Source organism: Sitophilus oryzae, unplaced genomic scaffold (assembly GCF_002938485.1).
Source record: "Sitophilus oryzae breed Bouriz unplaced genomic scaffold, Soryzae_2.0 scaffold_119_pilon_pilon, whole genome shotgun sequence".
Taxonomy (NCBI): Eukaryota; Metazoa; Arthropoda; class Insecta; order Coleoptera; family Curculionidae; genus Sitophilus; species Sitophilus oryzae.
In genome coordinates this window covers 587,992-614,534 of record NW_022145837.1, presented here as the reverse complement: position 1 = coordinate 614,534, position 26,543 = coordinate 587,992, and the positions used below count along the sequence as shown (strand labels likewise).

Below are 26,543 nucleotides of genomic sequence, written 5' to 3'. Positions count from 1 at the left end.
TTTAAAAGCCTCCATAATAAGTCTAAAGTGTCATATCATGGATCACTGAGCGATCCCTTCCTAACAAATTGTGTCTCAGCGCCTCTCCTATTCAACGTATTCATGGCAACGCTCTTTGTATTAGTGGACAGCAAACTACAGGAAAGAGGAATGAACATTAGGGCAAAAACATGTACAAAAGTCATCACAGAACTTCAATACGCCTATGACCGCGCTCTAGCTGCAAAAATGTTACAAAATAAATGCTGAACTAAGCTGAACATCGATAAAACTAAACTCATGTGCCCTCCCTCTGAAAATCATAACAATGTTATAAAAATCGGAGAAGAACTATTGGAATATGTAGCGGAATTCAATTACCTCGGCGGTTTGATTTCGGAAAAGGCCAATATCGACTCTGAAATTCAGCACAGAATTAGCAGCGCCTCAAGAGCATTCTGGAAATTAAAACGCAGGGTTTTCTACAATTATTATGACTTGAGTACAAAAACGAAACTTGCAGTGTATCGATCCAATAATAATTTCCACCATGTTATATGTTGCAACAGAGACTGAAGAACTTAGACAACTGTTAAGAATCAAATGGTACCACCATATCTCAAATATATCGGTCCTTGAAAAAGTTAGCTGTGAGAGCGCTGAAGTCATGATTAATAAATCCCGCTTAAGATGAGCTCTGGTCACGTATGCAGGATGCAAGAAAACCCCCTATCGAAATCTTTTCATTACGGTGTGCTTGTATAGAGGGTAAGCGAAAACCGGGTGGACAACTCAAAAGGTACAAGGACATTTTCCATGAAAACTTGAAGGGGATAAGAATGCAGAGTCAGTGGGAGGAAGCAGCGCACAATAGAACGCAATGGAGAAGAATTGTAAACTCAGTTAAACTTATAATTCTTAAGAGATATGGTAGAATCCTTCCATGCTTATCCTAATTTTTATACAACGGTAGTAGACCGAGCTTGAAAAACAGTGCGTGATTTTATTAAATTTTTATTACTTTTCTTCTTATTTTTTTAATTCTTAAATTTTTTAATTATAAAAATTATGTATCATTTACGTGGAAAAACGTTGAAAAAAAAACTGATTAGATATTATGGAAATTCTTGCACAACTAAGTAATGTTATTTAAACTATTTATAGCACGCCGATAAATTGCTCGTATATAGAGAATTTCATTTTTCCCCTTACCCTTTACGGATACCCCGTATTTACAGAATGGATCGACGCAGGGTCGGACTGACCATATTATATTATATAACTATTAGGGGGGCCCCAGCCTTCGCGGGCCCCCTTTATAGTTCATTATTTATTCTTAACAATATTTGCTTTTGCATTGCATTGGTTTACCTTGCATTAGGGTAGTTTCCTGATTTCTATACAGGGTAAGTCTTAAATAAGTTCAAATATTTCCAGGGCTGGTAAATCTCGATAAAAGAAACATATTTTCTCTTTGGAATTTTTTCAAATAAATCCAAAACAACCGAGTTATTTATTTCACTTTTAAAATTTCCAATTTTTTGCTATAATTTTATTAGATTTTCTTTCTTGTAAATTTAATCTACTACCTATATTGCCATATTACAAATAAAGTATGTTTTTAAACTAAAAATTAAAAAAAAAATCCAATTTTTTTTTTTAAAAAATTCCAAATTTTCAAAAAATAAATTTGCGCAAAAAAACTCATAATCGTGTTTCTTGGGTCGAAATATACTACCCCTAAAAATATATGCATTTATTTAAGACTCGCCCTGTATATAATAGGGAAAAATTGACCAAAACGTAAGGCGAAAAAATACGCAAAAAATCCACACGGGCCCCTTCTTACGTTGCCACCCGGGCCCCTTTGGCCTAGTGCGATCCTGGATCGACATACTGTACTAAAGAAACATACGAATAAGAATCCGGGTGTTTGCTTTAGCGTGATCGTAACGGAAATTACGGACATAGCAGCATTTCGGTGGCTATTTTAAGATCACTGGAAGTTAGCAGATATTATTGAGTTAAAATAGCAAATTTTCTTTAATGGGAAAAAAGGTATTTGCTTTCCCTACTTATAGAGTATTTTTTTCTCTTTCTAATGGTATAAAAACACTTATTAACGTAAAAAATGGAGTTAGCAGGTTATCACGTTTCACTGACGATGTGTTTTCAGCATACGCCTTTAAAAAACCTATTCACGACTTCGCTGTAAAATCAACAGGGTATATAGCCAATATTTAGACAGTTCTAAATTTGCATGGGATTTCTTCTGTTTCCAACGCTGATGCACCACCCTGTATGTTTTATTGTCATTAAATAATAGTAATAAACGAGGATTGGGTAATTCTTGAGTCGAATTTCCGAATTTATTCAAACGAGAATTGATTTACCGATATCTTTACTAGTAGTGGGAACTATCGAATGAATACTATCGAAACATTCGATAGTTGCAATTCATTCGAATAATTCGATAGCTAGTACATTCGTTGAAAACTATTCGAATAAAAATTATCGAATAGATGCGTCATCTGCCTTGAAATATTTTATTCTAGTAATTCGGCAGCAAAAACCATTCATTTATAAAATTCATTCATTTATCAAATTCATTTATTGGTCAGGATCGATTATAATAAAATATTAACTGGATTTTAGTTGTCGCCCGGCGATGTAGACGTAGGTTTCTTTCCGAGAAACCCGACAGCGGTCGGTGGCAATGCTATGAAAGAAGGCGGCATCTTTGATTTTTTGTGGAGTCAGATAAAGATAAGGACACATTATTTTTTTTATTGAGGTGCTAGTATTTACACAGAAAATATATTATGAAGGGCGCTGTTGCCATATATTGGTATTAGTTGATATTAGCAAAGAATATTATTGTTTGGCTTTAGTTAGTTAGGGATAGTATGTCTATATATTTTGCATTCTTTTTATTAATATTCTGTTGTTACACTGCAATAATACTTGTTATTTTGGATGTAGGAAAATGATTTTTAATGTTTTTAAGCAAAGACTGGTTTAATAAATAATAATAACAGTAATAATTTGTTATACCTATTAACAACAAAATTTAAAATCATTTAATATAAACATTTTTTAAGTAGTAGCAAAATATAAACAACAAATTAGATGTCAAAATTATTTATATTAGATCCTATTTAAAAATAATATAGTCTCTAAATTTTTTGTGTGGCAACGTTGGTTTATAAATAATAATAATTACAGAACTAATTTGTTATATTAACAACAAATTTTAAAATCATGAAATATCAACATTTATTAATTTTCTAAGCATGCAGTGTAATGGAAGGAAAATATAAATAAAAAATTAGAAATCAAAATTATTTATATTAGGTGCTTTATATTACTATTTAAAAATAATATATTTACTTTTACTGGCATTTACTTTAAAAAATAAATGAAATATTTCTTCGCAAAAAACTACATGTAAGAGAATTAGCATAAACAAAATACAAACATCGTTAACTTTTTTTTTAATTGGCACGTGTAAAACTTTCAATTTAATTTTCTCACCCCATAGTTTGAGTTCGATAATCATTTACTTAACCACATTACTTAAATATGATTATTAAGTTCAACTAATTCATATTATTAAAAATTAAAACATCTAAAATACAAATATGTATTTTTAAAATTAATTGTAAGTTCATCTCATCTCTCTTAAAAATTGCTACTTCTCAAAATTACCCAATAAAAAATAGACCATATACCATATAAAATTAAATAATTGAAAGATCGGGCTACGGAAAATCACACAAATTTTCGGAAAATTTTGACCACCTCCACACGCACACAATCGTCAATTAAAAAACTACTATTTTAGTATTTTAAATATTTTAATAAACGCAAAAAATAGCACACTATTTATACGTCGTAGTTATAAAAATTTGGAAGAACTAATAATGCACTGACGCACACAGAAATCAAACGAATACTAAATTCTAAATTTCATTTATCAAAAGCATTCGATAGTCGTGGCTCAACGATAACCATTTAGTCGCACGGCGAGGTTGTCACATATGCTTTAGTATACAAATGAATGAATGATTTTATTCGAATAAAACCATTCGATAGTTGAAATCATTCATTCAGTAACCATTCGATAGTCTAATTCATTCGATAGTTCCCATCGCTAATCTTTACACACACACACCGCTACCACCCACAAAAATAAAAACGATCGCGTCCTACTTTTCCTCTAAAGCGAGCGCGTTAAAGGGGGCCGTTGTTCATTTGCAACGTTTCGTTTAAACAAACCATTTTCCTTGCTTTTTAAATACTACACCACGAAATGATATTTCAGCAGCGACACTTTATGGTAAAGAGATTGTTTTGGGGGGCTTGGCTCATCTTGTCTTTTTTTTTGTTAATGTTTCGTCACGTTCTTGATGACCTAGATGAAACGTTTTGTGTTTGATGTGACATTTCGTTATGAAATGGAAAGTATTTATACTTCCTATCGGTGTAACTTATGGGAAATTACGGTAGGAAACCTTGTAGGTGTGCTACACTCTACTGTTTTTCTCGGACAAATTTTAGAATAATACAGGGTCAGTCTTAAATATAACCGGTGATAGATTTTTATGAAAATTTTTATTTTTACATAAAAGTACCTATTCCATCTATACCGGGTTTTGCATCGTCGGATGGGACATAGGAAATCCCATGTAAATTTTAATGAGGTCAATTCCCTAGGCCTGAGGCTTCCCTAATTATTTTAGAGAATAATTCTATTTAGGTTTACTGAAGAGCACTTTAGTTTTACCCACATTCAAAAGAATAACTTTAGATATTTTTGATTAGCCCGTTTACGAGTTATCGCCGATTTCTTTTTAAATATTTCTCCTTTCTTATGGCCCTGTATTTACTTATGAGTACCAGTCAAGGTAAAAGATAACTGTCAAATGAAGTTGTCATTTCAGAAATTTACCTATTTTCCTACATCGGAAATCTTAAAGATGTATTTATAAATACAAATTAATATGAATTAAAGTAAAATAAAGTAATCAGTTACAAGGTTAATTATAGTATTATTACAATATTCAATAACTTATTAATTTAGGTACTATTAAATTGTTAGAACTTTAGGATTTAAGATGTTCAAATATGGAGGAATCGACTGCTAGACAATAACCCAGGCGATCATAAAATTCTCTTCTTACATTCGCTAATTGGTAAACTGAAACTCTATTGCATTCGGCAGAAATAGCATTTTTTAACTCGTCTTGATTTGGGTATTTTTTATCCTTGTATATCCTGTTTTTTAAATGGCCCCAGAGAAAGAAATCATTTGGCGAAATATCAGGAGACCTTGCTGGCCAATTTACTGTATGATTTAGGCCAATAATGTTTCCGTTAAAACTATTGTCTAACTATTCCCGACCAGCCAGGGTACTATGTGCCGGGCAGCCATCCATTTGGTACCAAACTTCCTGATTTTCCCTAGCGGCATCATGTAAAGCAGGTAAAATATGATTTTCGAGTAGTTCCAAATAATATTCTGCATTTAAATTTCGCGTAAGAAATAATGGCCCGATAATATTGTGTCCGAATATCCCTGCCCAAACATTTACTTTCTGTGGATATTGCGTCCTTGTTTCGACAAACCTGTGTTGGTTTTCTTTGTTCCAATATCGATAATTTTGAACATTGGGTTCATTATTCAAGGTAAACGTGCATTCGTCAGTGAAACATATGTTTTTTAAGAATTCCCTATCGGTGTTTGCTCTTTCCATCATATCAAAACAAAACGCCTGCCGCCGTATTTCGTCCCCATCTCGTAGCTCTTGGTGCTTTTTATATTTGAAGGAATAGTATTTATGTCGTTTCAAAATTCGAAACGCTGTAGTGTGATCTATTCCTATTTCATCCTCAAGTTTCCTTGTGCTGATCTTTCCATCGTTCTCTTCCACGTACAATAAAACTTCCAAGTCGGTATCATTTCTTGCATCTTCTCTTTGTTCCTGCCTTTCTTCACATCTGCAGTTATTTATTAGGGTACCTTTAGTCTCAAATCTCTGGATATTCCTTGCGATTGTAGATTTTCCAGGTATCGGTCTATTTGGATACAGAGCAGCAAACATGTCCGACACCTTTTGATAACTATTTTCTTGATAATACCATTTAATCATCAATACTTTTTCTTCGGTAGTGTAATTCATGGCTAATATTTTCGATGTAGGTATGAGTTTTTAATAATAATAATAAAGCACCAATAAAGCACTAAATAGATAAATTTCTGAAATGACAACTTCATTTGACAGTTTTCTTTTACCTTGACTGGTGCTCATAAGTAAATACAAGGCCATAAGAAAGGAGAAATATTTAAAAAGAAATCGGCGATAACTCGTAAACGGGCTAATCAAAAATATCTAAAGTTATTCTTTTGAATGTGGGTTTTAGTGCTCTTCAATAAACCTAAATAGAATTATTCTCTAAAATAATTAGGGAAGCCAATAATTGACCCCATTAAAATTTACTTGGGATTTCCTATGTCCCGCTCGACGATGCAACACCCGGTATAAAATATTTTCAGCATTACAGGGTTGCCGCATCATTTGAAAAGTGGTAGCGTCTTTCTTATTTTAAACGGAACATCCAGTATATTATTACATTTTTGAAAACTACTTTTATATTTCATCATTTTTCTATTATACTAACCTATACCCATCTCTAATAGTTTTTGAGATAAAAAATAAAAAAATTGTAAAATTGACAAAAACATAATCGCGAATAAGCATTGGTAAAATCATGAATTAAACTTTTTTTAAATTCAAATTTGGGTTATAAGTTAACGAAAGTCGATATATTCGATCTGTCTAAATAAACCGATTTGATATTATACAGGGAGAGCAAAAATATTATTTATTTCCATTTGTTATAAAATTGATCAAATCTTTGTTATTTTAAATTCAACTTATTAAAAAAAATCTTCTCCCTGTTTGATATTCAATCAGTTGATTTAGACATATCGAATTGTCGACTTTCCTTAACCTATAAACCAAATTTTAGGTTTCAATATGCCGAATTTATGATTTAACCAATGCTTATTCAAGATCTCATGTTTTTGATTTACACATCAATTTTAAACATGTTTTATTTTTTATTTCGAAAACTATTAGATATTGGTATAGGTTAGTATAATAGAAAAATTTTGAAATATGGAAATAGTTTCGAAAAATATAATAATATACCGGGTGTTCTTTAAAATTTTATGCAATAGTGGAAAAACACTATTTGTAATGGATTAAATATATAATAATCTTATAATAATATTATCTTATATAATCTTATATAAGATTTTTGACGATATCCATATATTATGATACTGAAAGACTATGAGATAAATGCAAAAAAATATATCTGAAATATCATACGATAGAAAAAAACGGCGTTAAAGACGGCTTGGGAATGACCGCGCCAAAATTAGCATTCGTTGTCATTCCCCAGCCGTCTATGACGCCGTTTTTTTCGATCATAGGGTATATTATGCATCTTTGGAGATATAAAATTTGTATTTCTATACCGCCACACATAGTTATAGACATTTAATGTCCATGTATATCTTGATATTTAAATAAAGACCAGAGACGATATTTTCAAAGGCCGATGTTTTTCTTGAATTTCGAGGACACTTTGCACAACCGAGAGCTGACTCCGAAGAGAACGTTTTTAGCTATAGTTTAAATTTAAAGGCTAAAAGTAGAGTAGTGCGAGATACGTTCACCTTTGTGCCGCGGCACAGCGCTTTCATTTCCCGACACGGGGTGCCTACCCACCAGCGAACGTGCACAATAAAAAAACTCACGTGTCTTTCTAATGTTACATTGCAGCCACGTGAAATATCAGCATAAGTGTTGTGTATATTTCTCGGTGGTATTGGCGGTATTGCAAAAATACATGATTACGATATGATTTTTTTAGTCGGTTATTGCAGACACGTTTTTGATAGAGTGCTTTACATTTAGAGATGGATCTACACTCGCAGGCACGAAAAACGGGCACATTTTATATATTGTACTAGCGTGTAACCGCGACTTCGTTTTTTCAGATTTTCCATTAACACACAAACACACAAACTGGATAAAATTTTCTCACATTTGTGTCAGCATGAGGAAAAACAATGGAGAAACCCCTCCTTATCGAACCTCTACACTCCACAGTCAATCCGTTTGCCAAAAATCAGCTCTAAATGTCAAGCAATTTAAGTAGAATCGTGATTACTCAATGGTCATATTTTATGAAACACCCTGTATACATTTTTAAAAATCTTAAAATATGTGAAACAACAAAATAAAATATACGTATTTAAGAGTTTTCCGGAAAACTCACCGGTTTTTAAACAAAACATATTCTAATATTTGAGGGGTGGTTTCACCCCCTTAGAATTCGAGTTTCGAAAAATTCCTTCTTATGGAACCTCTATATCCTAAAGTCAATCCGTTTCCCAAAAATCAGCTTTTTACGTCAAGCGCTTTAAGCAGGATCGCGATTAATCAATGACCATATTTTTTGAAACACCCTGTATCCATTTTTAAAAAATCTTAAAATATGTAAAAAACAAAATAAAATATACCTGTTTAAGTGTTTTGTCGGAAACTTGACTGTTTTTTAAATAAAAAAAAATATTGTAATATTTGAGGGGTGGTTTCACCCCCTTGGAACTGGAATTTCGAAAAATCCCTTCTTATCGAACCTCTACACCCTAGAATCAACCTGTATGCCAAAATTGAGCTTCTTACGTTGAATGGTTTGAGCAGGATCGTGATTAATCAGTGAGTTAGTCACTTATGGATTTTATATATTAGTATAGATTCTAGCTGACCGATTTTGATGATCTTTGAAACAATGTGTAGCTAAATTATATGAGTTTTTAGTATCAGTTTTCTAAATTATAAATGAAAGTTCTCATCTGTAAATTCTACGAGGGAACACACAATGTTGATATTTTGGTGAAAGTTTGGAACATCCTGTGGGATATGTTAAGAAGCAAGGAATATTTGAAAATCATTTTTTATCATCTAGATGCATCTTTTTTCTTTAGTTTATTTTTCGGTTCATCTCAATAGCTTTATTTTTTTTGGAGATATTCGCTTTTGAAGAAGACACTAACATTTTTTCGTAATTTTTACATTAAAACCATGCCTTTGCTTTTGGTTCCGGTTGGAACCTTTGGTGTTACACAGCAAAATAAAACACTAAATCACCACAGTACACCAAAACACTTACTTTTACACTGGACGCGCGTTTCAGATGATCAAACTCTGATGATGCTAACATGGTTGGCGAAACGCGCATCCAGTGTAAAAGTAAAAGTGTTTTGGTGTATTGTGGTGATTTAGTGTTTTAGAAATAAAACTACTGAGATGAATAAAAAAACACACTATCAAGAAAGGATCTACCTAGATGATATAATGGTTTTTAAATTCTTTGGTGTCTTAACATATTCCACACAGGATATTTCAAAGTCTCACCAAAATATCAACATTTTGTTTTTCCTCGTATAATTGACAGATGAAATAATATTGTTACGGATTCCGTGGGTCCACTATTTAAACTCACGATAAAATACTTAACGAATTTATTTGTTTCACTCTGTACACACAACTTATACTATTTACAACACAACTTATGCAACTACTATTACTCTAACGGTATTTCGCGGTATTTTCAAACTTCAGACTTCAGACTATCTTCAGACTTGTCCAACTGTCAAAGCGCGGGCCTTATATACCCCCTGGCGGTTGTTTCTAGATTTTTCTAAAGAATTCTATAATTTTCTTTTACTTTCTGGCGAATGCGCCAGGTTCCTCAATGCACGTTGCGATTATTTAGCAGTATGCAGTTATGCAACCAGTAATACACCTTGACAATATAGAAGGGGATACTAAAACGTCAAATAATTTAGCTACAAATTGCTTAAAAAATTATCAAAATTCGCATTCCGCATTCAAAAGTTGTGTAGTCCTTTAGAGAAATCTGATGTATGTATCCTTCTTATAATTTTTTGACGATTTGACTGTCTCTAATTACATGTAATGAAAGTTATTCTAAATAAAAAAACACATTTTTCAAAAATGGTAATATATCGATAATTTTATGTACTGATATCGATAATTTAAACCATCGATCTATTTTATTACTTCTTAATGCAAAGGTGACCATTGAAATTAAAACTAATATAGGAAAACGCGATTGTCGATTGGCAACAAATTTTTATGAAAGGGTTTGTGGTGCGCGGCGACCAATTTTTGCAGAACGTTCAAATGGTCTCGAGCGCTTTCTCTAACTGATTCGCAAAGAAATATTTCGTTTTGCGGCTATATTTCGATACGAACATCGAAAATTCCCTTTGTCGAAGTTACTACCTACTTTCTATCGCCTCTTCTCTTCACTCATGGCCATATTTTATACTAGAATGGAAAGAGTTTCGGTTAAGAGTCCATTTCACCGAAAAGTAGCAAAATAAGCGTTCGGCATTTAACGTTTTATGTAAAACTGGCTAGGTATTTTTACACAAATTAAAAAGGAGATTAAAGATAAAGGATTATACTATATCCGTATTGTAGCACATTTTTAGACAACTTCTTTAATTCTTAAGATTTTGATGGTCAAACATCAACAAAATATTCCTTATGTTTGGACTAAATTTTGTCGAAAATAAAGACATAATTTAAAATTCCCTTACAATACGGAAATAGATTGAATTTTTGTGATTACAGTGATATATAATTTAAATGGTTTTGTAACAAATTGCTCGCTATTTTATGGCAAATGCTGAAGCTCTGCAAACCTTAAATCAAGCCTTAATCAAAGCACGTGTGTTTGGAATTTTGGGTGTGGCTTAACACGACAGGATCGGGCTAAGCCTTAGGCAGATTTCTAAAATATAATATATATTTCCTTCGGTCATACGCCCGCTTTACACGACCCCTGAGAGCGACCCGAACAGTACAGCGTAATAGACTCTTTTAGTAAGAAGTTTTGCTTCAAATATGCGCACTTAGTTCACACACTATTTTTTTATCGTACTTGAATGTTAAGAATTTGTGTTTTTAGAGATATTAAAAGAGTTTTTTGCTTGTTTCAGGCTGCCGGGGGTGAGCGATTGTGCCAGTGCCGGGCAGAACGCCCGGGTAACCTCCAATCTGCACCCCACCAGCACTATGGCGGTGAGCCGCGTGCCCAGTCCGCCACCCTTGGAAGTCAACACCCCCGTTGCAGAGAACTGGTGTTACACTCAGGTCAGTACCTAGCTAATACATTGAATAATATGAATAATATGATTTGAACTATAAAATGTAATAGTTTTCCCGAAGAGTTGCAGGTCATGTCTCATGGAAAGATAAGAACTATACTAAAAGTTTATTTAACCAAAAATGCTTTTTTTCCGATTCGCATATCTCACTTATGAGTGAGCATGTTTTTTGTTTGTAGTAATTGTAATGTAGTGTGGACTTTTGAGTTAGTTGCTGGGCTACCCATATAGTGCGGTTAGAAAGACTATTTATTTAAACTGAACAATAATTTTCGAATAATACATTTTATATTTTTTTGTTGTCAAGTGTTATTCTCATTTGTTTTCCTTATTTAAGTGTATTTATTTGTGTTCTATATTAAGTCTTAAGTTTTTTTTACTATTTTCACAATGTTCCATGCCTGCGGGCTCTTATAACTTTTGGTTAATCGGAACAAATAAATGAATAAACCAATCTATGCTTATACAGGGTGGCGCACCTCATTCGCCTCGGTTGATTATACGAAAAGGGAAAGATGTAGAAACAAAATATTTTATGGGTATATGTGGGGAGACAATATGCACAATTTAAAATTATTTTGAAATATATAGGGTGTTTCAGAACTAAGATCCATATCAAAGTTATATTCTTTCTTATGAAACACCTGGTATTTTATTTCGTTTTTGGATTCTTGGGCCCAAAAACAGGCATTTATTATAAGGGTTAAATATGTTTAAGTTCTATTCTTTAGTTTTTGAGATATTTAAAGATATTTAAATTTGCATGCTACAATAGAATAGACTATTAACACCCTGTAGATTACTTTTTAGAATTGATTTTTATGCTGAGTTTAAAGGTAGAGAAATAAACTTTACTGAAAAATGGTATTGGTTCCTTAAATTTATACAGAGCTATCAAAAGTTGCTGATCTATTTTAAGGATATATTTTATATAAAAACTTCATTATTTCAAACGCAACACCCTGTATTTTTTTAAATAAATCAAAGCAGGATTCAAATGCTCTTTCAAACTATATTAGGGTTTCTTATTTTTTTTTTAGAATTTAGAATGAGTGGGAGGGGGGTTAATCACTTCGATCTTACAGATCCATTGTGTCCCCCTTTCTTGAATCATAACTCATCATACAGTCCCAGGGCTTTGACAAAAGCCATTATCTGGGACGGTTTTATAGAGGGTAGTTCTCCATCTCCAATATCAGTCGTACCAAAATTCATGGCACGAATGGTTGTCGTCTCGGCGCACTCAGTGATGAGGTGTACTGGTGTTTTTCACCATCTTCCCCACAGAATCTGCATTCGCCGTTTCTTCTTAGTTTCAATCTACTGAGGTGTTCATTGAGGAGACAGTGTCCTGTTAAAAACCCCGTGACACTCCGAAGATTGTTCTTACTCAGACCCAGGAAGATCTGTGATTTTTCTTGATCATAAGCCCTCAGAAACTTCTTCGAGTGTCCTAGACCATTGCAAGATTTCCATTCCAGGTTGCGGATGGAATCTTCCAAGTTCTTGAGTTCCGCCTTGAGCTGGTTACCACTTGGAAAGCAGAACGGTTCTGGTCCAGTTAGTGGGGTGTTCGCTCCTTTCCTAGCTAGATTATTTGCTTTTTCATTGCCTTCTATCCCTTGGTGAGCAGGCACCCAGTGTAGGAGGACTTTGTTTTTTTTGCCTAATTTATTCAGCTTCTCTATGCATTCTTTGACCAATTTCGAATTGATTGATACTGAGTTTACTCGCCTTTAACGCTGCTTGACTATCAGATAAGATGGCTATTTCTTGTTTCCGATAGTTCCTATCTAAGATAAGTTGTACGCATCTCTCGATAGCGTAGATTTCTGCCTGTAGGTTTCCTATACTTATCTAGCTCAGATTTTGAATAAAAAGCGATTTTTAAATAAAATTGCAATCAAGATGGCTGGTGTCGCCATGGCAATTTTTTAGTGACAGTTAGTAACTATTTTCAAAGTCGACATTAGTTTATGGACATTATTATTTATAATTTATAACAGTTTACTTAAATTTACCTACAATAATTTAATAAGTAACTATTCATTATTTTATCAAGAAAAATAAAGCAATATCTGCTGGCGCATGGCGGAACGAATAGATATGTTACTAGTGATATTATTTTGTGAGGAAAATTGCTTCTTGGCCCAAGGGCTTATGCTCAAATCATCCAAATAGGAATCTTCCTGATTTGAGAGCGTTTCTTTGAGAGTTTTTTTTCGTTTTTTTTTGATAGAATAATATACACATATTTAATAAATATTATTTATTAAACTATTGTAGGTAAATTAAATAAAAGTAAACTGGTATAAATTTAAATAAGTCCATAAACTAATTTCGATTTTGAAAATAGCTACTAACTGTCACTAGAAACTTGCCTTGACAACACTAGCCATCTTGACTATAATTTTATTGAAAAATCGCTTTTTATTCAATATCTGAGCCAGATAGGTATAGGAAACCCTAATATAGTTTGAAAGAGCATTTAAATCTGCTTCGACTTATTTAAAAAAATACATAGTGTTGTATTTGAAATAACGAAGTTTTTATGTAAAATAAATATTTAAAATAGACCAGCAATTTTTGATACCCCTGTATAATTTAAGGAGGGAATAACATTTTTCTGTAAAGTTTATTACTTTACCTTTAAACTCAGCACAAGAACTAATTCTGAAAAGTAATGTACAGGGTGTCAATAATCTATTCTATTGTGGCATGCAAATTTAAATGTCTTTAAATATCTCAAAAACCAAAGATTTTAAACATATTTAACCCTTACAATATATACCTTTTTTTGGGCCTAAGAATCCAAAAATGAAATAAAATCTTAGTTCTGAAACACCCTGTACATTTCAAAATAATTTTAAATTGTGCACATTACCTCCCCACATATACCCATAAAATATTTTGTTTCTACATCTTTCCGTTTTCGTATAATCAACGGAGGCGAATGAGGTGCGCCACCCTATATTCTACAATATACAGGGTGGACCGAACTGTATTCCGGAAACTTCGGAAGCATATTCTGCAGATGAAAATAAGTAAAAAAGTTCATATAAATGTATGTCCTAAAATGCTTAGTTTCAGAGATACAGGGTGTAGGAGTTTGATTTTTATTTCGATTTTTTCCAAATAATTTCTATAAGTAACGTCAATATTTGGATGAAAAATATTGTCTGGTAATATTTTGACATGAGAAATTTGATTTAGATGTCAATATTACTCCTATTTGTAGAGAGCGCCATCTACATATTTTTAAATTGTTTGAAGAGTAATAACTTTTCGTCCGTACCTGTATAAAACTCGTTAAAACCAGGGGGGTGACAGTGAAATAGGAAAATTGGAAACAGTCATTAGTGTCATTCTTGTCATTCTCCTGACGACAAGTATGGCCGCCTAGACAAGGACAGCATTGTTTTTGTCTAACTATTGTCTAACTTCACAGTTTAGAATTGACAGATTTCAGTTTCAGAGATAACTTCAGATTTGTTCTAGAACAAATTCGAAAATATTCGACGCCATTTTAATTCATTCCGTTTAGTTTCGTTTTGGAAGTTCAATTTAATATTTCGGCTGAAATTTATAAATATAAAGGTAATAAAGTATATAAACTATATATTACATGAAGAATCCTGGAGAAAATGACGTTTCTGCAGTAGTAGGTATGTCCCATGTATATGAAAAATAGGTAGTAAATAAACACTGTTTTTACATTTTTTAGATGCAAGAAAATGGTGTTATAGTCTCTTTGATCGGCGATTTTTTTGAAAATGGAAACAATTTACAGCAAGGTAAGATCATTTTTAACTATAGCCAACATTAGTTATCTCCAGTATGTGCGACTTATTGTCAATAATGCAATAAATCGGACTGATAATCTGATTATGTTATCCGACTAAAAGTCTCTTTTTGCTTCTTTTTGATTTATAAGCCAGGTCTCTTTGGGAATAATGGACGCTTTTTTTAAACAGTATATTTATATTTTATACCTATTGATATTTTTACATTGTTAATTTTAGTATAAAAAAAAATTGTTTTTCTGTCTTCAGGTTTTTGTATAAGGCTCCCGTTTTCATGTTCCTGTGTCCGTTTTCTGTCCTTGAAGTCTGCGAATACGTGTGTTTATTTACAAATTAATGTAAGTCATGCTTATACCTTAACTAATTTACGTTAAAAGTACATGTAATTAACTAATTGGAATTGAAACAATACAATCCTCTATATTTTATATTTATTTAGTCACGTTGTTCCATATTTCAAATAAATATATGTGAATAAATTATTTTTTGGTTTTATTTGTGAAAAGAAAAAATACAAAATACATTTGAACTGAAAGAGGGCCCGCCATTGAATAACCGGAAACGGAAATGAAAATTAAGCCATCATGTCCTTATCATGTCAACCTGTCAATTGGAAAATTAGTTCTCCAGACGACAACAAAGGCTTTCGGTGGCGTATCGTGTTTCCACGATTTAACACAGAGTTGACACTTCTTTCTAGTTAATTATTTTATGGTTAAAACTACTGATTAAAAAAATATACATTTACGACATTTTTTATGTAAAAGAGGTCTTGGTAAAAATCGCTACGAGTAATGGTTGTCCAGATATTTGGAACCGAAATTATCAATACCTCTCATCATTGACATAAATTAAACATGTTGACTGAATAGTTATTAGACTGAAATCATAAATTTGAAATGTTTTTGTGCCAAAAGATCAACAGAAACTGTTTTATCTTCATTTTTTCGAAGAAAAAATTATGATTAATTTTTTCAATTTTTTTCAATAATGACATGTAATAATGACATGTATTGGCTATTTCCATTCTAAATATCTTCAGAACGGTTGCTCGTAGCGATTTTTACCAAGAAACATTTTTTCCGTTACAAATCAGGGAAATTTATATTTTTTTACTCGGTAGTTTTATACAGGGACGGACGAAAAGTTATTACACTTCAAACCAGTTAAAAAATATGTAGGTGGCGCCCTCTACAAGGAGGAGTTATATTGACATCAAAATCAAATTTCCCATGTTAATAAACTCCCAGACACCAATTTTCATCTAATTATTGACGTTACTTCAGAAGTTATTAAAAAAATCGAAATAAAAATGAAACTTCTACACCCTGCTTTTCAGAAACATTTTAGGACATACATTTATACGAACTTTTTTTTTAAGTTTCCGGAATACAGTTTGGACCACTCTGTATTATAAGAATATACTTGGTCAATATAATTTGCTTATTTCTTGTGCATACAATGTCTCGTTATGTATCGAGGACACCGTGTATATTCTCTTAAATTCTTATTGACCCAGATTCATTAACCGAGTTTTTTTTCATGCGCCGATTCGTCTCAACCGCTTTGTATCCTTGTGTAAGTGTGCGAATTTTGCGCTGTTATCACAAAAAGTAAAAGAGTGCTCTGCGATAGCCCAGTGCTCGTTTCTGTATTGTTCCCTTTTTTCGTCGTTTTGAGGTTACTTTTGTTTTGGGTTGGTTTTCGCTATCTTCATTGTTCGCCTAACACAAATTGATACTTGAATCTATAGAGATGTCACAAAATTTGGTTGATACAATTAAGCTTCATTGAGAACCTCGCAATTAGTGGTTTTAATTACACTTTATACTTTTTAGTTGACGATCATTGAAAATATTTAAAGAACAGAATTAAAATTAATAGAATATCCTAGCAACAGCTTGCGTTAGTCAGTTGGATCCAGGGGGGTGACAGTAAACCGAAAAATTGGAAACAGTTCTGGCGCGGTCTTACCCAGGCAGAAAGCATGGCCTTCTAGACTGTCCTAGACAAAAATCTGAATATTTCTATATGATTTCTGTCAATTTCAGTTACGGAACATTTTTATGCACGTCGGCGTCCTCTTCTTTTGTCTGTGTGTCAGCCATGTGTCAACTCCCGAGGCCTCTGGCAAGGTCGGGCGCCATTTTAATTTTTGCCGTTTTAGATTTGAATGAAAGTTTGTTTATGATATTTCGGCTGAAATTTATAAGTACAAAGATGTTTTTTGATATAAAGTTCCTTGTTAACACTTTAATAAAGTATATATGATATTAATTACATGAAGAAAATGATGAAATCGACGTTTCTGCGTGTAGTAGGTATGGGCCATATTTTATGTAAAAATAGGTATAATAAATTAACTGTTTTTATATTTTTTTAGCTTTAGATCCAAGGATCTTGGGATATTTTTTACCAAGGATTTTTCCGTATCTCTACTTTAAAGACTGATCGGTGATTTTGAGCAATTGAAAGCAAGTTACACAAGGTAAATTATGATTATTGAACTATTATTAGCCTACAGCCTATATTAATTATCTACAAGATGAACAGAAATGCGTAATTACATATCACATAGGTACCTATTATGTATTTTCTTAGCAATAATGCTATGTATGTAGATTATTTTTAAAATACAAATGAGGTATTAGATGTATATGTATCATATTTTTTATTCATTTTATTTTCATTCAAGTCCTGTTTGATTTAATTCACAACAGTCTTATGTACCTATATTTATGTTTTTTTTACATATTTTTTTTTGATTCCAGGTTTTGCGTGGGTTCCTGTTGTCTTTTTCCTGCTTCCAGTTAGTTTAACGCCCGTGAAGCTGTGAAAACATTTATTTATCTTCAAGTTTCTGTAAGTCAGTGCATTGTTACTTTACTAATTCACTTTAACACAGCATCTCTGATGTTATTTAAATATTTTGATATTGATACAGTAGTTTATGGGTTTATAGCTCTTTAATTGTGTTGATTTGCATATTTACATTGTTCTAAATTCCAAATAAATATTTTTGAGTAATTTTGTTGTATTATTTACTACTAGAAAAAGTAAGAAGTATATTAACCCCCATTTAAACCTCCTGAACAGCCCGCCATTAAAAACCGGAAACAGAAATAAATTTCATAAAATTGAAATTGTCATGTCAATGAAGTGTCTATGTCATGTCAAATGTCCCAGCCGCCATATCTGAAAATTAGTTACCCAGGCAGCCACGCTGTTTCCATAATTTAACATTGACTTGACACTTCTTCTTGTATTTATTATTTTATGGTTGGATCCATAGAGAAAACCTAATATTTAGCTTATAAAACAATACATTTTTGATTTCTAGTCACATTTTCTCTTGACGGATGATAATCAAAAGTCAAAATGACATTTCTCGCAAATTTTGTAGTATAATTAGTGAAAAAATTGAGAGTTCGTTAACTTTTTCCACTAATTGAAAATTCCTACCACTAATTTTAACGTTCTGAATGCTTACTTTCAAATTAGAGGAATAAGCTTCTACGCTAATTGAAACCACTAATTGCGGGGTTCTGAATGAAGCTTTAGGGAGGCAAATGATACATTGATGTTCTAGCTCCATCTAACGATGTCTTTGATACCTTTAAGTTTTCCAACAACAGATTATTATTTGTTCTTTTTTAATCTAAATTAAAAGAACACATTTCAGTAGTTCAGTGACCATCTTCAAAGATAGCCAAACAGTATGGACAGAATTGCTAACTATCCGTACTAGAATTTCCCACGAAGACGGTAAAGTTTCCCGTTTTTTTTTAGTTTCCACGAATTACTCAAAATCAGTAATTGTGTCGTCTAGGGACATTATTTGGAGGGGGGTAAAATGTATTACTCTTCAAAACAGTTAAAACACATGTAGGTGGCGCCCTCTACAAATAGGAGTCATAATGACATCAAAATCAAATTTCTCATGTCAAAAAACTAACAGACACCAATTTTCATCCAAATATTGACGTTACTTCAGAAATTATTTGAAAAAAATCTAAATAAAAATGAAACTTTTACACCCTGTATCTCCGAAACTAAGCATTTTAGGACATACATTTATAAGAAGTTTTTTACTTCTTTTTATCTGCAGAATATGCTCCCGAAGTTTCCGGAATACAATTCGGACAACCCTGTATATTGTCAAAGTGTAAAATAAAGAAATATAAAACAGCATATTTTTTGACAAAGATTTGAAGATATAGTCTAACATCAAAAGAACCCTTTTCTGCACCAGAGGTTGCGAATGAAATGCATTTTTTTGTCACTTGTACATAAATTTCAAAATAAATCTGTCTGTAATAAATGTTATACAAATCATTTTTTATATAGTTTTATAACATTTACAATTTTTTTTTCGATTTATTAAACGTATTTAACCGTTACAATAGCAAGTGTAACATTTTATTTAACGAATAGATATAGGGTATATGTATATGTTATAGAAATATATTTTATAGTTTTCTAGGACACATTTTTATAACTTTTACAGTTATTTTTCGATTTATTGTAAAGTTTTAAAAAAGTTGATTTTTTTATTTAAATCGCCTGATTAAAATTAAAAAAATCACTTGATTTAAATCACGATTTAAATCATGCCAACCATAGAATAACTAACTGAAAGAAATGAAAACTCCTATGTTAAAGCCTGGAAACACGCGCTCGACGCGATCCAAGCGGGCTACTGGCAGAACTAAAAATTCGCGCCATATTTTTAAATGGACCTTTACTGCCAGTTCATAAGTTTTTTACTTATATTTGGTAATTTCAATCTAGATTATGAACTTATTTGTAACAAAACATTTTACAAAATAAAAATAATGTATTTTGATACAAATAAATTAATAATCTAGGTTGAAATTATCCCTGAAATTAGAATAAAACACGAAAAATTTGTAACTTGATTATTTTATTATAACATTGTTAATAAAATTACATATAACACATTCAACACTATACAAGTATATATAAAAGTTATCAGAATTTATACAATCAGTTATAAGTAATTATAAAAAAGGTTATAAATTATAAATAAATAATTCATTATATAAAAGACATATAGTTACCGTGAATATAATTTGGTATAACTTTAATCTCAACTTTAATGACCTATTCAAATAGAAACATCTTACAATTCACATTATATAATACACAAAGCCAAGGGACAAAATTGTTATTAAATCTATTCTCGATGACTCGAAGCATTTTTTTTTCAAATAAAACAGGACATATAGGGCTTATAAATAATACAAGGGTATAGAAAATATATAAATAAGTAAATACAAATATATTTTCAACCTAATGATTAATGATTATACTCGTTTAAATAAATAAATGATCTTTTTAAAATTACTTGTTTGTCTTTGCAAATTTGTATATTTAATATTTATCTAAAAGCGTACACTTACATAAATTACTGCACAACCTTTAAAATTAAGCTTTTAATATGTTATACAAATTCTTGATTCGATATAAATACACTTAAATAAAACTTTAAAATTAATGATCTTCCAAATTTCTGAGACAGCCATTTTGTTGAAAGAATTTGTTTTGATTATGAGAAATTTCATAAAAATTATCACAGGGATTAATTAATCTTATATATTAAACTACTTGGCTTTTAAATTTCACAATCCTATCGTCCAAAATACTCTAAATTCGCAAAAATCCGTAAAATATCCCATAAAAACAAATCACAATTCACTTCCACTTCACAGAAACTGACAGACATTGCCAAATATGGAATGACGTTTATTTTTCAATTTATTTTACTGATCTAACTGATCCGGGTCACTTAGAAATTAAATTTTTATTAAATTATTTAATTATAATTGTTTCTGGCGAAAGCAACTTCATATCAATGTTTATTCATAGGGTAACAAAGCACATCGTTGTTAAATTATCAACATTTTATATAAATATTTATATTTTTCAACTACTCCAACTACTCCAATTACTCCACAGAGAATCAAATGAATTGTTAATTAAACTATACTCTGTGGATGACTTGATAAAATCATGATGAAATTAAAGTCCCTAGATGAATATCTAGGGACTTTAGATGAAATTTCTACGCAGCGCCATCTATCCCTCTACTGGCAGAAACTCCGCCGTGTTTCCAAAATTCAAATTGCAGTTTCATCCGCCTGATGCCAACCCTGCATGTCATGCATGCGAAACCTGGACTCTTAAAACGGACATTATAAGGAAAGTGCAGGTCGCACAGCGCTCAGTGGAACGAAATATGCTGGGAATAACCAAGAAAGACCGTAAAAGAATAGAGTGGATACGACAAAAGACCCAGGTAATAGATGTCATCCACAGAGTCGAATCTCTCAAGTGGCAATGGGCAGGACTCCTGGTGAGAAGGACGGACAACAGATGGATCACAAAAATTACTATGATATGAGGAAATTAGCAGGGATAACTTGGGCCCGCATAGCCAACAATAGACAACAATGGGTCCAACTACAAAGAGAGTATGTAAATATGTGAGGGAGGCTACATCATAATTGTAAATGGTTGCATTAGCTGAGAATGATGATGATGATGATGAATACATGAACTTTAAACTTTCCCATGAGTTGGCAGCACTGCCTAAATATATGAAGAGGACCACAATATACCTGAAAACAATATCTAATATCAAAAATTCTACAAATAAAAACATATCCAATATTATGAGAGTATTAAATCTCATCACCTGCGACGCTGATTTCTATATCTAAATTAAATCAAACAAAACATAATATATTATCGCAAGTACAGGATTTAAATTTAAATGCATTTCAATTAGTTTGACAATAAATTCTTCACGACCATCACCTGTTAACGATATTTGTTGTTTTATGGCCTTTTATGCGATAAGCCTGACGTTGTTAAACAGTACTTAAAATTTAAATGCTTTTAGATGAAGTGTACTGGGTACTACAATTTCGATAGGCTACGGCAAAGTTTACAGTATAAAATATGTCAATAATATATTAATACAAATTATTGTCATTGTTTTAATCAAGGTTATTACATCGCGTTTTTTGATTAAGTTGAAACATATTATTCAAAAAGCAATTTACCTAAAAAATAGAATAAAAGCAGAGAGGTGACGTTTTGAAAAAGGGTATAGCCCGGATTAATATATGGGAAATCTGCCCCGCGGCTTTTTTTAACTCACACTCAGGGGATCGATTTGGTGTCGAATCAAAATAATTCGCCTAAATTCATCAATAATCAGTAAAATTCAAAATTAATTAATGATGATTTTTTTCTAATTCCTAGAAGTCTAAGTCATCAAAAAATTTGATCATGACTCTTAAACGAAAAGCCGATTTTTAGCGGAGGAAAAAAAATTAAAATGTTCATTTTTTTAACCTTTGTGACATATGTCACTCACTAAAAATTGTCAGAAAATGTCTTTTATACTCCGTTATTTTTTGAAGTGGTGGAACGATATGAAAAAAAAAATAAAAACTCATTTTTTTTCTAAAATCTTCTGTTTTAACTAACTTATACAGGGTGCTACAAATTCGAGGTGCGAGCATTGGTATCTCGGAAACCGTATTGCGCTTTAGGATGTTCACCAAGATTCCATCAAAAAAGTTTTAAAAATTTCAAGGATTGCTGAGTTTTTTGGAAAAAACGAATTTTTTTGAAAATCAATTTTATTTTTTCCTAGAAAATCAAAAAACTATTTGCACATTCTCATGGCTACTTTATTAGGGCTATCTGATTGTATTTTTAGATTTTCAAATTAGCTGATAATTTGTGAGATACAGAGGTCAACTAAATTTTTTAAATACGGACCTGCCTTTTTTATTTGAAGTTTTGAAAGAACTCGACCTCCTGAGTACAATGATATGCCACACTTAATATTTTTTGTTTCTGACATTTGAACACAATTTATTTAAACTAATTTCAAGTCCGGCTCTGTTTTTTTTAATATTCAATCTATTCATATTTACAATATTGGTAAGCTTTCAACCTTAACAATGACGTGGAATAAAACATTGAATACGGATAATCAAATGCAATTAAATAATATAAAATTATTGGGTATTACTTGATGTCATTTTTAAAAGTGACAATACATTTCAACATTACAATAAAGAGTACAGAATGCATTCGGAAGTATAAGAAGAAGATGTTCAAAGAGCTATAAATAAGATTGAACGAAAAATACATTAATTTGTGCATTAGGGACGGTGGTAACCCTTTCGAACATGTAAAGCATTACTAGTTTTAGAAACTAGTTTGTAGAAGTTGACTTACTTATAATAACTACGATTAATATTACGCATATTATTAGATCGTACACTGAGATTTCAAAATCACAATAAAAAAAGTTATAAATTATGTTTTTAAATTGCTGACCTGGGTATTATTTGTTTGAATCTTTCAATTGGCTCGATTCAATGTTAATTAGCGCTGATCCATATTGGTGCGATGAATATACTTAACAATTAGAATTATATTGTAGGGTCGTTTATAGCCCCAAAGGTATGAAGGATTTTATTAGAGATGGGACATTCCTAAACTAATATTACAAATTTACTTCAAATGAGGACGGGATTATAACAATTATTTTAAATAATAATTTAATAGTTTTGTTATTGTTAAGGTACCTAAAACAAAATAAAGCATCAAGTGTGGCATATCATTGTACTCAGGAGATCGAGTTCTTTCAAAGCTTCAAATAAAAAATGCAGGTCCGTATTTAAAAAAATTAAGTTGGTCTCTGTATCTCACAAATTATCAGCTAATTTGAAAATCTAAAAATACTATCAGATAGCCCTAATAAAGTAGCCATGAGAATGTGCAAATAGTTTTTTGATTTTCTAGGAAAAAATAAAATTGATTTTCAAAAAAATTCGTTTTTTCCAAAAAACTCAGCAATCCTTGAAATTTTTAAAACTTTTTTGATGGAATCTTGGTGAACATCCTAAAGCGCAATACGGTTTCCGAGATACCAATGCTCGTACCTCGAATTTGTAGCACCCTGTATATTTGTTTAGCTTAAAACAGCGAGTAGAAAATATTTTTTCATTAAAAATACATCAAGATTATTATAAAAAAATGAGTCCGAGAAGATTTTAGAAAAAAAATGAGTTAATTTTTTTCATAGTCTTACACCACTTTAAAAAAATTCTAAAAAATTCCTGAGTGTAAAGAAGTATAAAAGATATTTTCTGTAAGTCTTGAAAGAAACTTAAAAGAAGTAGAACTATGGTTACGGCTCGTTGAATTTGACACTTTATGTCAGTTTAATAATATATTTTTGTGTTTAGGCGTAAAAGTGCTTTGCTTTTATGCCTAGGCGTCAAAATAACTTTTTATATTGTCAATCACGTTGCAAAAATTAATACTTTTGTGACGTTTGAAAAAAACAAGTTTGTCGTCGACTTACCCTGTTCTCCATCGTTACTAAATTACTCGAAGCGGTTTAAAAGAGACATCCTGTATAAAAGAACCGAACCTAGAGATAGATATAGTTAATTAAAAGGTCATGATAACGAAACAACTAGAGCAGAACGAATAGGTGTAATTCGGTGTCGTGTATAAGTACTACGAGGTACTGCGACTTTCCAATGAATCGGTCAAATTGGTTCCTGAACATCGGAATATTTTATTTTAGTATTAATAAAATTATAACATTCTAAATAAAGAACATCTGCGGTACCAGAGAATATTAAACTCTCTTAATACTAAACCCATAATTATGTGACAAAAATTACCTAGATGAAATCGAATGCTCACAATGCTTCCTTTCCTGTTAATTGCATAAAATGATTGTCTTCCCAAAAGATTTTTTTTCATTTTAAAAGGCATATGTGGAGTGCTACCTCGAAAAGCAGCTACAATAATTTATGTTATGTTGTCAACAATAGTTGGTCGAGTTTTGTAAACACTGTCTTTAACATATCCCCATAAAATATCCAGACTAGATAAAATCAGGAGCATTGAAGTATTCTAATAATTTGAATAGAAAAATATCAAATTTTAAATATCGAAAAAAAAATCGAATTTAAAATAGAAAAATATCAATTCCTTCTGATGTAGGATAGGTTTGCATTTTCGGCTAATTTCTGAGATTTTTTTTTGTTATAACTGATACAAAATTATAACTAGCTGTTAAAGTTGGACTAATTAGACAGCTATGTTGAAGTAACGTCAGGCATATCACAGCCACCTAGATTTTATCAAATAATAAAGATCTACTCAGATCAAATCATATAAATGAAAATATCTAGGAAAATCTTTGTTTGAGGGGTAGGCAACCTTAATAGTATTTTGAAGAGACATTGAGAGACATAGAACGTGCATCGGAAATTGTTTTGCGATTACCATATGATATTTGCCAAATTCAAAACGAGACCGATTAATTTCATGAACGCGAAAAGTATTTTTTTGTATCAATTTAACATGAATATTATCACTAGCTAATATAAAGGACATAATAGATCCCCAAGAACAGTTAACCTAATAGGACTGCTCATTCAGCCAAAAGTGTCCGCCAGATGCATGCGAAAACTACTCGCTTTGTGACGTCATTGTAGCCCTTGTCATGGTTATTAGTCCTTATCCGGCAACCAATAATATACACACGTGCATTATTGGTTGCCGGATGCAAAACGTTCATTATTTAGTTTATTTATTTAAATACCTTATATGTATGCAGTATAGAAAATGAACTGTATAAATCGTATTAAATACTCGGATAATGCATTTTTAAGAACAGCAGTTCCCAGCATCACCTTTTGCAAGCATTCTTTTTAGAGTACTTCCATATTTTGCTTTAAAATAATTAATAAACAAAATAGTGGGCACTTAGTGTGCACTTTGTCACAATCCACAACACAAAATGAACGTATTTATACACTCTATAGCTCTAAAAACTTTAAAGGCACCTTTTTCACATTTAAAATTGACAAAATAATTAACTCAAAATTTCTCAGCTGTTATTTTTATAAGTTTACCATAGGCAACTAATAATACACACTATCATGACAAGGCCACGAAGGCTTTGACAAGGGCTACAACGACGTCACAACTGTCAGCTGAAGCGCGGGAAGAGGCGAACGTACGTCTTATGAGGATGAACAATCCTATTAGTTTACCGTTCTTGATGGATCCCCACGGGATAGCTTCATGACGCCAAGTGATATTCCCGCTTCCTGCAAGCGGTTGTTAATGAGCCGGTGCACTATGGACGTACCTTAACACAAATTGGTGCCCTTCGCTGTATACTTAGGATATAAAAAATGCCCTTCACTGTACAGGGAGGGTCTAATTCGACGCTTTTAAAAGACGCCTTTAAAAAATAATTTACCTTCATCCTTTTCTATAGGAGATAGACAAAAACTAATATCGGTGTCTGGAGCTCAATTTTCATCAAAAACATGATGGTGAAAACCGCACATCAATATCCGTTACCGTTTCGGAGTTACGGGGTGTTTTTCAAAAATGTGCATTTT

General features: G+C 31.8%; 1 protein-coding gene across 4 annotated transcripts in view; it reads left to right on the top strand.

Annotated features, from left to right (window-relative positions):
* Nucleotides 1–26,543, top strand: part of LOC115891810 (protein roadkill) — a 96,653-nt gene that overhangs the window by 58,943 nt on the left and 11,167 nt on the right. For all 4 annotated transcript variants that reach the window (XM_030912377.1, XM_030912381.1, XM_030912380.1 and 1 more), the window contains one exon: nt 11,090–11,243. In XM_030912377.1, the coding sequence (XP_030768237.1) occupies nt 11,090–11,243 (154 nt within the window). The remainder of the gene's footprint in view (nt 1–11,089; nt 11,244–26,543) is intronic.